The following is an 11305-nucleotide window of genomic DNA, read 5'->3' on the forward strand; positions in this document are numbered from 1 at the left end:
GCCAAGCAAAAGAGAGAAAGCCCTAGATTTACCTTGGGAATCTTCCTTCTCCTCTTGCCATTCTGAGGGTCTCCCAAGGAGAAGAAGGTGTCATCTGGACTGCTGGGGGTTGAGGGAGGGCTGATTTTGGATGGTGACCCAGTCCCATCACGGCTCAGTTTCCGTATGTCTGGCAGTTTGAAACTCCGCCGCTCTGAGTTTTGTCGGAAAAAAGTGGGCTTGGAAAGCAACTGGAAATGCAGGAGAAGGAATGAATGAACACAGCACTTTATGTACCTTTGCTTCAACGCTAACACTGTCAGGGCAGTATATCCAGTGGGGCAGCCACAGCACCCAGCTGGCAAAACAGCCCAAATCCTGAGCACACCCGCAGATTTCCACACACACAAGGAACAGCTGCTGGGCTAGACCATGACTATCTTGACCAGTAACTCAGCCATCCCATATTCATTCCAGACCAGAATGCAGTATCAGAGGTTGGCTGAGAAGCCTTGCTCCAGTGTGAAAAAAAGTCTCCCAGGACTTGTGTAATCCAGAAGCTGGGACTGTAAACAGGACAAGACTCGCCAACTAGCCAACCACAAGCATTTGGGATAAGGAGCAGCTAGGCAGCAGGAACAGAACAGCAGTGAGGCCAGTCAAAAAGCACTGTTGGTATGGCTGCCTTTGACAGTAGCCAGAATTAAATATTTTGGACAAGGGTACAAGAAATGCCATGAGTCTGGGAAGAGCCTTTGCACTGAAGAACCTTACGCTGCACTAGTGACACAAGCTACTGCTGAAAGTCTGTCCGGACCTATTCCCCACCAGTCTCTGGCCTGGGCAGGCTCTCCAGCACAATTCACACTGCAGTTGCAAACCCGTCAGTTGCCAAGAGAGCTGCAGCAATTCTTTTCTGACTGATGCAGATCACAGCTTTCAGATGTCAAGGTACTCCCGTAATGTAAGTACTCCGGTTCTGTAGTATTACAGTCTCCTGCTGTTACACCACTCCCAGGTAACATTGCAGCCCCCTTTTGAGCACAGGTGGGAAATCGGGGTGCACTGCTGATTGCAAAGCGCTCTGAGGGAAACCAGCTTCATCCCAACACTCATATTTAGACCCTTGCTGCTCCAGACCTGACTAACAACAAGGAAAATGGGTTGAGAACCACAGAACAATTTTCACTTTAAGTGCTGAATTATCCAAAGAAACCTCAATTGCTGATTAAGCTGGTTGGAAAAGAGCAACGCATCGGGAAATGCTGCATGTCAAACTTCTGAAAATGTTGGGCAACAGCTCTAATAATAGCTGCAACTTGGAGAGCATGGGAAAACCCTTCGGTCAGAAACACCGTGTTTAGAACCCTGCTATCCGCTCTGAACCCAGTGATTGCCAGGATGACTTCTGCTGTCACACTGTCCCTGCTGTTCCAGACTTGGACTATCCAAACAGACAACAGGAACCCACCAAAACAGTTGGGGAGGCTGAGGCCAGGACTAGCCTTGGTACGTTCTGAGCTCTGAGCAAGAGGTGCAGACCTGTGTTTTACCTCTTCTTTTGGTTTAACCACCAGGGAGGAAAACAGCAGCAGGCAGTGAGCTGGGCTGCTGCTGGGAACACCCCCGCAGCATCGGCCCCCTAACCAGGGGGCTGGCATTGCACTAGTTGCCAGCCATCGAGGAGAGAGCAAGAGAGGCGCCCTAAGGGAGGGGGCTGCAGAGACATTTTGGCATTGGCACGGGCAGACTGTGTACTGCCTGCCAACGCTGAGGCAAGACCACTGCAGGGCTGGATTACCCAAGCACTTAAATGCTCTCTTTGAGGGGAGGAAGAGCTTTCTTGCACTATAATACCAAATGGGCTTCCCTCCACCAGGGGAAGTTAGCTCTGGAATGAAAAAAAGTGAAAGCCAATACACCATTTGTATAAGGGAATGCTCTTTTTTTACCTTGCTGAAGAGCAATAAATGCTCTCTGACCATACTCTGCAGTAAAAGACAAAAAGGAAAAAAACCCTGACATCATGAAAGTCATCACCAAAACTCTGCTTTTTCCACACAGGACCTGGAATTTGCTCAAAAACCTTCTGGAGCAGGAGAGGTGACCACTTGAATCAAAGTACCTTCGTGGGAGTCCCAGGTACAGAAGAGGTGGGGGATGCTGGGAAGGTCAGGACACATTTCTTCCCCAAACAGCGGCTGTTAGTCTCAATGTCTTCGTAAGGGTTTTCCTTCGATGGTGGATCTGCAGCAAAAAGCCACAAGCAAGAGATTGTAAGTGCAGAAAAGCCTTGAGGTTGGCCATAAAAATCTGTCTGGGGATCTGCTGGCCTTCTCCCACCTCCCACATCAGACATAAAGACCTGTTCTCAAGCATTCCTGATCCACAGCCCTAAAGTCCAGCTGCTCACTGGACAGTGTCCAAACCCTGACACTGACATATGCAGCCATAGGAACGTATCTCAGATACTACAGATGGAAAAGACCCAGCGAGCCCTGAAGTTCATTTCCCTGTCTTCAGAGGAGCTGTGAGTTTCTCATGCACACCACTCCATAACTGTATTCCCTTCTTTCCAGTCTTCTGCTTAGAATTGTCTCCAAATAAAACTGTGAGCTGAAGGCTAGCAGAGTCCTCTCTCCTCTGTTTAAACCCATTGTTTAGGGGGGCCTCTGGTCATCATTTAATTGGGGCTGAAGCGATGCACTGCACTTGGGCTGACCCTGCAGAAAGATTTAATCCACTCTCCAAAGACAGATGTCTGTCACACAACACGGGTTTTCAAACACAGCTACCAATCATGGATGCCTCAATCTCAGGTGTCTCACTTTATAAAGAGGGTTCACCTCACCTAACCTAGACCACCCAAAATCAGGGTGCTCTCTCCCTGGAGGGTAGGAAAAGGGCACCTCTAAAACAACATTCGGCTCATTCTTACCTCTCAAAAAACACGAGGCTTGAATGATCGTACACAGCTATCCCTTTCTTTCCACTGATCCTGGAGATAAGGCACAGAACTAATCTGCATTTTAAACACCCAAAATCACATATAATTAATTTCTTACATCTCACTCTTCAGCAGTGCTGGGAAATGCAAATGCGAGTGCATACAAACTGAACACACTCAAAAAGCAGGCTGCGACACCCCCCTCCAAGCACCTAAGAAGCCAATGACAAAGGCTTAGCTCAAGCCTCTGCATGGGCAGGCAGTTTGTTACGGGATTTCTCCCTTCACCGCCAACATTTCATGCCATCCCAGTGGACAGCCGGGACTCGAAGCAGCTGCCTGTCTCTTACTGTCATGTACGGCTTGGCTGAGAGCAAAGACGGTGGTCACTGGCGCTGGTCATGGAAGTCAGGGATGCTGCAGGCCTCTGGAGCAGGGAACAGCTGTAGGATCTGTCTGACCGGGCTGCTCCCACCTGCCTGTCCTGCTGAGGCAGGAGCGCAGCTAAAGTCTTCAAACAAGGGCAGAAACCCAAGTCTTTCCCAACACCGCTTTCTATCTGTGGCTTGGTGATACCCAGCGCTGCAGCAGTGGGTCTGAAGTCACCGAGGAGAAGGTAAGCATGGGTGACACGAGCAAAGCAAGTCTGCGTGAACATTTTGTCAGCAAACATGCTCCTGGCCCTGAAAGCGGCTCCACTTCTTAACTCCAGTGGTACACTTGAGTACTGAAAATATAGTTCAGCTGTCACAAAACCAAGTAGACTGGAGAAAAAAGAACAAGTTGGCTTCTGTTCCCTACCCTGTCCTCAAACTGCTCAGCAGCCTGCCCAATTAGCCTCAGCCTGGACCAAAGAACACCGTTTCCCTCTTTTTGACACAGAAACCTTGCCATCCATCTGCCCAGTACAATTTCCAGTATTCCAGGTAAGCAGTGGAGAACGGGTAAAAAGATGGTGCACGAAGGGAATCTGTGTGACTTGCTGGGAAAGGGAAGAGTTCTCCCACCAACAGCTGAGTCCTCCCTAAGACACAGATATGAACATAGGGTGTATGTGTGTGCTCGCATGCCCCACGGACACGCGTGATTGCCTGTGGGTCAGCACTCGTGTCCTGCGGCTGAACTCTTGGTTCTCCCTCCATTGGGGCGGTTTTCACACGTTCATATTGTGTGGACTGTAACGGCCTGTGGTCTTGTGAAAAACAACTAGTTTTCGAGTTATCCCTGTCCACCCCTTTTCCCAAGCTTGGAGGGAACCACCAGGACTGCAGGAACCAATTAAAGATTGCTGACTCCAGGCGATGCCTAAACATGCAGCAAGAGAACAACAAAACAAACATGCCCCATTAGCTGACAATTACCCATAACTCTGTTTTCCTTTAATCTTTGCAGCTAAAAGCTGGAGGGGAAAGGAATTTCAGCCTGGTATTTGAGTTCACTTCAAGCTTGGGACACCAGGGTGTACTTGTGTTTGAATGGATGGGTTTGCCTACAGAGCCTCTCCATGTTATTCCAGCTGACGAGGTGACCTTTACTCAGTGGTTTCTGAGACCTCCCAACACAAAAAAACCCCCAGCAGCTGCTCAGGCACTCCCTGTTCCTTTGCCCCCCCAAAGTCAAGAGAAGAAAAAGGCAAACATGGGGCCCCTAACTCCACAAACGAGGCTGACAGCTTCAAAAACATCAAAAGGATGGATTGGCATCACCTTGTCTGCCATGATTCCTCTGAGACATCTGTCTCATCAAGTATGAGGAGATGTTATTCATATCAAAGTAATAACGCCCTGCCTGCTCCTGAGGAAGTGCAGCTCCTCCCACGCTGAACACCACAGGCCACCTTTGCAGGACTGCAGCTGCGTGGTGAGAGCTGATGTAGCTGTTCTCCTCCCCTTCTGCTAAATTCAGCTAAGAGTTTTACACAGCACCCGCCTACAGCTACTAAAACTTAGCAAGGCTTTTTCACGAGCGATGATTCTTTTCTGTGTTCCATAAAAGGCCATCTAACTCACAGTACTAAAAACACCACATAAATTGAGTGTTACGGGAAATGATCTTTAACATGGCACTGATCTGCCAGCCAAGTTAGAGAATGAAATAGAACTCAATTTCAAAGATTGTGGGACCTCATTTTTTTCATTTCGATGGTACCTGGAGCCGTACATAATCCTATTTCTGAACCATGGAACTGGCTTCGAGGCTATGTTTTCAGACTGTTCGCATTATCTCCGCGGTGACAAGCTCACCACAGCAGAGAGACCAGAGCTGTGAGAATTAGTCCACAGGACAAAAGAAAAACAGATGCAAGATGCCAGCAAAAGAAAAAAAAAAAAGCTGGTTCCCACATGCCTCAGGTTCATCTTTGAAGCTGATGAGTTTTGAAATATTCCATCCTTTTTTCTTATTATATGCCAGTAGTCTATGTAAAATGTGTCTTGGTTTGCATTTGGATAATAAAAATACTTTACTGAGCACCTCTGGTGAGTGCCTGTTGACCACGAGTCTTCTCAGTTACTCAGTGTTAGCAGTCCAATCCCTCCCTGACAAAAGCTCCTACCCGGGACGTCCTGTCCAAAGCTCCTACCCAGGATGTCTTCGTAGACGTTCTCCTCAGATAAAGTGCGTGTGAGGGCCAGCTTGGTCTGCGCGTACCAATCCACCCGGCCGTTCTCCGACGATGACTGCAGCAAGTCTTCAAACTCATACGACTTCCTACACCACCGATGGGAGGGAAGAAGGAGAAAAGTGATTATAACCAAATCACAGCTCATTAACTCCCCCAACATGCCACGCAGCTGGCAAAATGAATTACTGAGAAGAGAACGTTCTGCAGCCTCATCCCATATAAAGCATGAAAAAGTAACACTGCGATGGGCTATTTTTATCAGCCACACAAACAAAGGCATTTCAGGGATGCCGTAGATAATCTGGGTTGCCATGGCAATAGCACACTGTGAAGCTGCAAGTGTTAAGTGGCACATCCTGCAACACGGCACAGAACCTTGGGCCATGAGAGGTCCCATTTACAGATCCCACCCTCAGCATGAATAGGGGGCCCCCAAAATCAGGTTCTTTGAGGAGTACAGGAAAGCACTACTTGTATACAGGATGGTAGAAAGGGTAAAAACAATTAAGTTCCCCCTGCTAACAAACCTGAAAGTTTCCATTTCCTTCCTGCACCCAAGCCAGGAATTTATAGGTGATGGTTTATACAGAGGGCATTAGAAACAGCTGTGTATTTTACGCTCCTCACCCCAAAAATGTGTGACAGTCACGTGGGAGAGGAAAAAAGACAAGAAGGCTCTTCAGAAGAACACATACACATCAGATTCAGTTAGAGGAATAGGTTTGCTATGAACAGTGAAAATGCTGTGGTACAGCCTGGAGATTATCATTCCAGACTTGGTTCCAGACCAGCTGTAGTAGTTTTGTAATTAAATAGATTTTCTGCCAAAAAAAAAAACCAAACAAAACCCCAAACCCCTGAATCTCGGGCTCAAAGATTAAGCCACAAAACTCAGTGACCTTACAGCCCAAATCTGCAATGATTTATCCCTCCACAGTTATCTAGTGTCCTGGCCACTTGTAGGTTCTCAAGAGAGATGACTGCGTGCTGGTTATGGCTAGCAAGGCTCTCTGGGGATTATGAGTGACCAGGGAAGATCCATCTCTCCCAGAGATATGTGGGAAGAAGGGACTCCACCATCAAGACCAACACCTTTGTGAAACACAGCCCAAATACCTGTGGTCAGCGTTGTTCTTGTGCTTCCCGCTCCAGAGTCTCCTGCTGACGGCTGAGGGGGGAGGAGAGGAGGGGAGAGGAGGAGGAGGAATGGATGGCAGAGGAGGTAAGTTTCTTTTATTCCTAGTTGCTGGTACCCAGTCCTCTTCCCCCTCGTGTTTGAAAGTCCGCCGGGGCTTTGGCAGCGGGTTGATGAAGGGTTTCTTCTCTGGCACCCCCGGTTCTGTGTACACGTTCTCCACTGTGCAGTCCTTGGATTTCACGTGAGAAGTTCTTACCTCTTCTAGAGTCCCAAAAATTGGCTCACTGATTTCAGAGTCCAAGCCAAGAAGCCTTTTGTTAAACTCAGCCCCACAGGTGCTCTCGTGGCCCTCAAAAGCCGTGTGTCCTTGTGCTGCCTTTTCCTGCAAGCACTGTGGGGAGTAGTAAGTACCAGGCAACTGCGGCTGCAGCTCTGCTGAGCCATCCTTCAAAGCCTGCTCTAGCTTCTTGACCTGACTAAGCACTGAAAGATTCTCCTTCTGGACCTCCCACTTCCCACCTTTCACCTCCTTGCATTTCCCAAGGCTGGACTCCACTTCCTCCCCTTTTCGCTCTGCTGCCTGCCCTATGCCTTTCGGAGTTCCTGCTTTCCGCTCATTCTCTTTGCCTGCCCCTTTGCACTCCAGTTCCCAGTTCATCAGTCTCTTGGTCTCCACTTTCCGAGTCAACAGTGCTTCCCCACTTGTCTTCTCAGTCACACAGGGCACCTTGTGCTCCTCTTTAACCCCCTGCTCCTCCTCTCTGCGAGGAGCAGACTGCGTTTCCTTTTTCCCTTCCCATTCTGAAATTTTGTCCTTGATGCTGAAGGATTTATTCCTCAAACCAATTTTTCCAGGTGACCATATATTCTGAGAGCCTTCTACCTGTCTCTTGATGATTTTACTGTTTTCTTTAACGTTCAGATCCACAGATGGGTCACTGATGATCATTTTGGGACTAAGCATGTTCTGCTGAAAGCAGTCTAGCCTTGGATCCAGCATCAAGTTCTCCAAGGCTCCCAGTGGGTTCTTCACCACAGAAGACACTGGTTCAGCTTCAGGTGTTAATCCCAAGGTGACAGAGGAACCTTCAGAACATCTCTCACTCAAAAATCCACACAACAGACTTTGTAACTCCTTCACAGCTGCTGTATTGTTTGTATCTGCAAGCTTGATCCTACAAACCAAAGACAAAAAGAGAAGAAACATTCACGACCATTGCTCACCCTCGGTTTAGTCCATCAGCTCCACAAGCTCTACTCGCAGAGCACGTAACAGCGGAGGATGCTCAAATCAAGCACTTGAGAGATGGGCTTACGGGGGAGGATGCTCAGGGACAGTCCTCATAGCCAGCACACAATGCCCTCCTCTTGTTATGACCGAGGCAGAGTTTGAAATAAAGTCTTTCTCCGTGGCAGAAGTAGATGGCAGGTGAGAGGCAGTACTCATACATCAGATGTGCTGATACCAATGAGAGGTTCACCAGCATTTTCTGTGTGTGTGTGTGTGCTCAGAAGCGCAGCAGTTTTGGATATCATCAGGGCATTAAGCAGATCCACTTCAAATGAATGTAAAATGGACCATTTGCAAACAACTGCAAAATTGCTGCTGTTAAACAGAGGAGAAAACACATGACACAGCTGGCATTCCTCTAGTGCCAGCTCAGAGGATCTCTCCCGTTCCATCCAAATGTTCCCCAAATGCATATTAATGCACAAAGACTGCACTTTTATTATTACATTCCTATGGCCCTACCATCCCAGGCCACACGTGGGCTTGGGCTCCCAGGCACCCTCCCTTGGTCTAGAGCATGTGATGTAGCACCCAGACACCAGATTCAACATTCTCAGCACAACGGATTAAACGTCTTCACTGTTTGAGTCCAAACCACACCAAAAATCCCTAACATATTTCGTCTGGGGATTTCCAAGTGTGCGGTATCACAATATCACTACTGCAATATTTTAGCAATATAGAAAAGTTCCAGCTGAACAGTCATTTCAACACAAAACGCTTCTGAACCAAAGCACTTTGCCACTTCTTTTGGGTCTGCCTGGGTTTGGGAAGGAGCGCCGGGACAACAGAAGGTGGTTACTGGATGGAAAAATCCCTATCATTAGTCCCATTTAACCATCATCCCAACGCTGAGATTCAACTCAGGAAATTGCTCTATTAACTTAAACGTATCAAGTGTGCCTCTTCCAGAACTCAGAGATCTTGTAAGAGCACCCATGCGCATCCCCTGCGTGCTGGCAGGCCTCCATCCCTGTCCCGGCGTTAAGCAACGCTGGCAGCCACCGCAGACTCAGTTGTAGTGCAGATTGAGTCTGGGACGGGTCTCGGAGCAGAAACGGGACCCGAGCCAGATACTGTTCTTCCCGAGCCTCACAGATATTTAACTCCTGGCTGTGTCAGGGACAAGATCCTGCTGTGGTTAAGAGTGGACAGTGTGAACACCATGGCCCCTCCTGAGAAGCAGGGCATCGCCGTGGCTGGCTGCATGGCAGAATCCAAGGTTGGGCACTGGGAAAAGCAGCTATGGGTGGGGACAGTAGGGTTTGCCTGAGGAGTCTGCGGAGTCTCCAGCATTGAAGATTTCAGTTGCAGGTGGGGCAAACACTGACAAGGATGCCATCAGCACAAACGGTCTTGCCTTGGGGCAGACCTCTTCTAGCACCCTGAGTCTAGGACATCACCAGTCTGACTGGACGCTAAAATGCACAGCGTCACAGCCCTGAGATGGCACCCCAGACCCCCAGGGGTGTTTTAACGTGTGAAGAGAGAGGGACAGTGCAGAGCAGAGAGAAGCACTGAAACATGGAAAGCTCTCACCTGTCAACAGACTTGCAGACGCTGCTGTCAGAGTTGCTGCTCACGTCGGCCGCCTTGCTAGCTGTCATCATGTCAGCACAGGGCAGGGCAGCAGGTCACCTGCAGACAGACAGACACAAGGAAGAGGCGTTGCTCTGTGCTCAGCATCCTTCGCTCATCCTTCTGCACACACACGCGTGCATGCTTCTCCCTGACATCCATGATACCTAGCATCCACGGAGTGACTGTCCCTCTCTTTCTTTCGAGTACTGCTGCTACTCGGTTAATGCAACAGGCACCTCCTTCGTTTTACTGTCCCACAATACTCATACTCATTAAATAAACCCCAAAATAATCATTCTGTTGCTCTGCAGCACCATCTCTCCTCGCTTCTGAAGGTGGTCTGCCTGCTCAGCAGTGCTGCAGTGAGAAGGGGCTCACCATCCGTAGGCAGTACTTGGAAAACCTGAAGCCTCCCAAATCAGTCCACTTGGCCACCCTGAGAGATGCTGCCCCACCACGCCGAGCATCTGGCAACAACACCGAGTGATTTGGGAAATTTAGTAGGTTCTTGTCCTTAAAGAAAGAAAAACCACCGCACCAGAAACAGTAAAGGACCAAACGATCTCTCGTTTTCCCTGTTCAAGTATTTTGGGCAGAGAGAAGAAGGAAAAAGAAAAAAAAGACATCAGTCTTCTTTGCTCGCAGTTTTTTCTCCCTGCCTTTATCCCACACTGGCAACGTTCCTGAGGCGAGGAGTGAACTCTGGGTCAACTCAGTGTGTACACACTCGGGGCAGCTCATTGCTAACCATTTAGCGGACTCTCCTTCCCCAGACAATAAACCCCCTTGGCTTCTCTTCCTCATTAGTAACTGGAACAAACACGCTCTTCACTTCTAGACACAGAGCAGCCTTGCAACACTGTCAAGAAAATTTACCAGCCCGAGGAACAAAATCTATTCACCCATCCGTTAACTGTTATGGATTGAGAATAATGAAAAACTAACGATGGCTTGCGTCCCCGGCCAAAGCATGACTCACGCAGGCAGCCAGAGTGGATTCCTGCAAAGCTGCAGCTGAGGCTGCTCAGCGCCGGGCTCACAACACCCCCGGAGCGGGGACAGTCTCGGCGCTTATTCGGAGCCCCGCACCGCAGGCAGAGGGGCCGGGGCTCCGCAGTAACAAACCTACCACCAACGGGAGCGGACATACAACCCCCGCGGCTCCGCCGCCACACCGTGAGTCCGCTTGGGACGAGCTCCTCCGTCTTGGTAAGGTCACACCTTTTCCCCATCAGGACACACCATCCCTCAGCCTTTGCCAAGAGCCCCCTAAAACACTGCCTTGAGAACGAACAGGTGGGTACGGTCCTCAGCAGAGTCACGTACTTGACGTACCTCCTCTGGGGGAGACCAGAGAGGATCACACCGAAGAAGAGGTGCACTCCTCCCTTCATCCGTAGTGGACAGGATGGACCCCATGGCCTTGGTGAGCAGAGGCAAGGCACAGTGCTGAATGCTGCAAAAGCCTCCTGTGAAAGCAGCACTGTGGCGACCAGCAGACCGGCGTGACCTGGAGCCAAGGCCCACCGGCCCCCCGGCCACCGCACGCAGCAGGAGTGCCCAAAGCAACGCTCTCGCGCCAGGCAGATTAAAGAGCGGGCCGGCAGCTTCCAAAGCAGCAACACGGCAGATGCTGCCACGGGACAACCAGGAGGTACCTACCAGCACACCCACTGACAAGACAGGCCGCTTACGGGACTAATGTCATCCCTAGGAGACACAGATTGCTGTGCCCCCCGCTTTGAG

General features: G+C 49.6%; 1 protein-coding gene across 1 annotated transcript in view; it reads right to left on the bottom strand.

Annotated features, from left to right (window-relative positions):
* The window catches only part of DENND2A (DENN/MADD domain containing 2A), a 35418-nt gene extending 25830 nt beyond the window's left edge, over positions 1 to 9588 (bottom strand). The window contains exons 1-5 of the mRNA XM_010156821.1: positions 9518 to 9588; positions 6666 to 7862; positions 5508 to 5635; positions 2105 to 2226; positions 33 to 230 (exon numbers count right to left, since the gene is read on the bottom strand). Of these exons, the coding sequence (XP_010155123.1) occupies positions 33 to 230; positions 2105 to 2226; positions 5508 to 5635; positions 6666 to 7862; positions 9518 to 9588 (1716 nt within the window). The remainder of the gene's footprint in view (positions 1 to 32; positions 231 to 2104; positions 2227 to 5507; positions 5636 to 6665; positions 7863 to 9517) is intronic.
* Positions 9589 to 11305: the final 1717 nt, after the last annotated feature.

The sequence above is a fragment of the Eurypyga helias genome, unplaced genomic scaffold, assembly GCF_000690775.1.
Source record: "Eurypyga helias isolate BGI_N326 unplaced genomic scaffold, ASM69077v1 scaffold32058, whole genome shotgun sequence".
In the NCBI taxonomy this organism is placed as follows: domain Eukaryota; kingdom Metazoa; phylum Chordata; class Aves; order Eurypygiformes; family Eurypygidae; genus Eurypyga; species Eurypyga helias.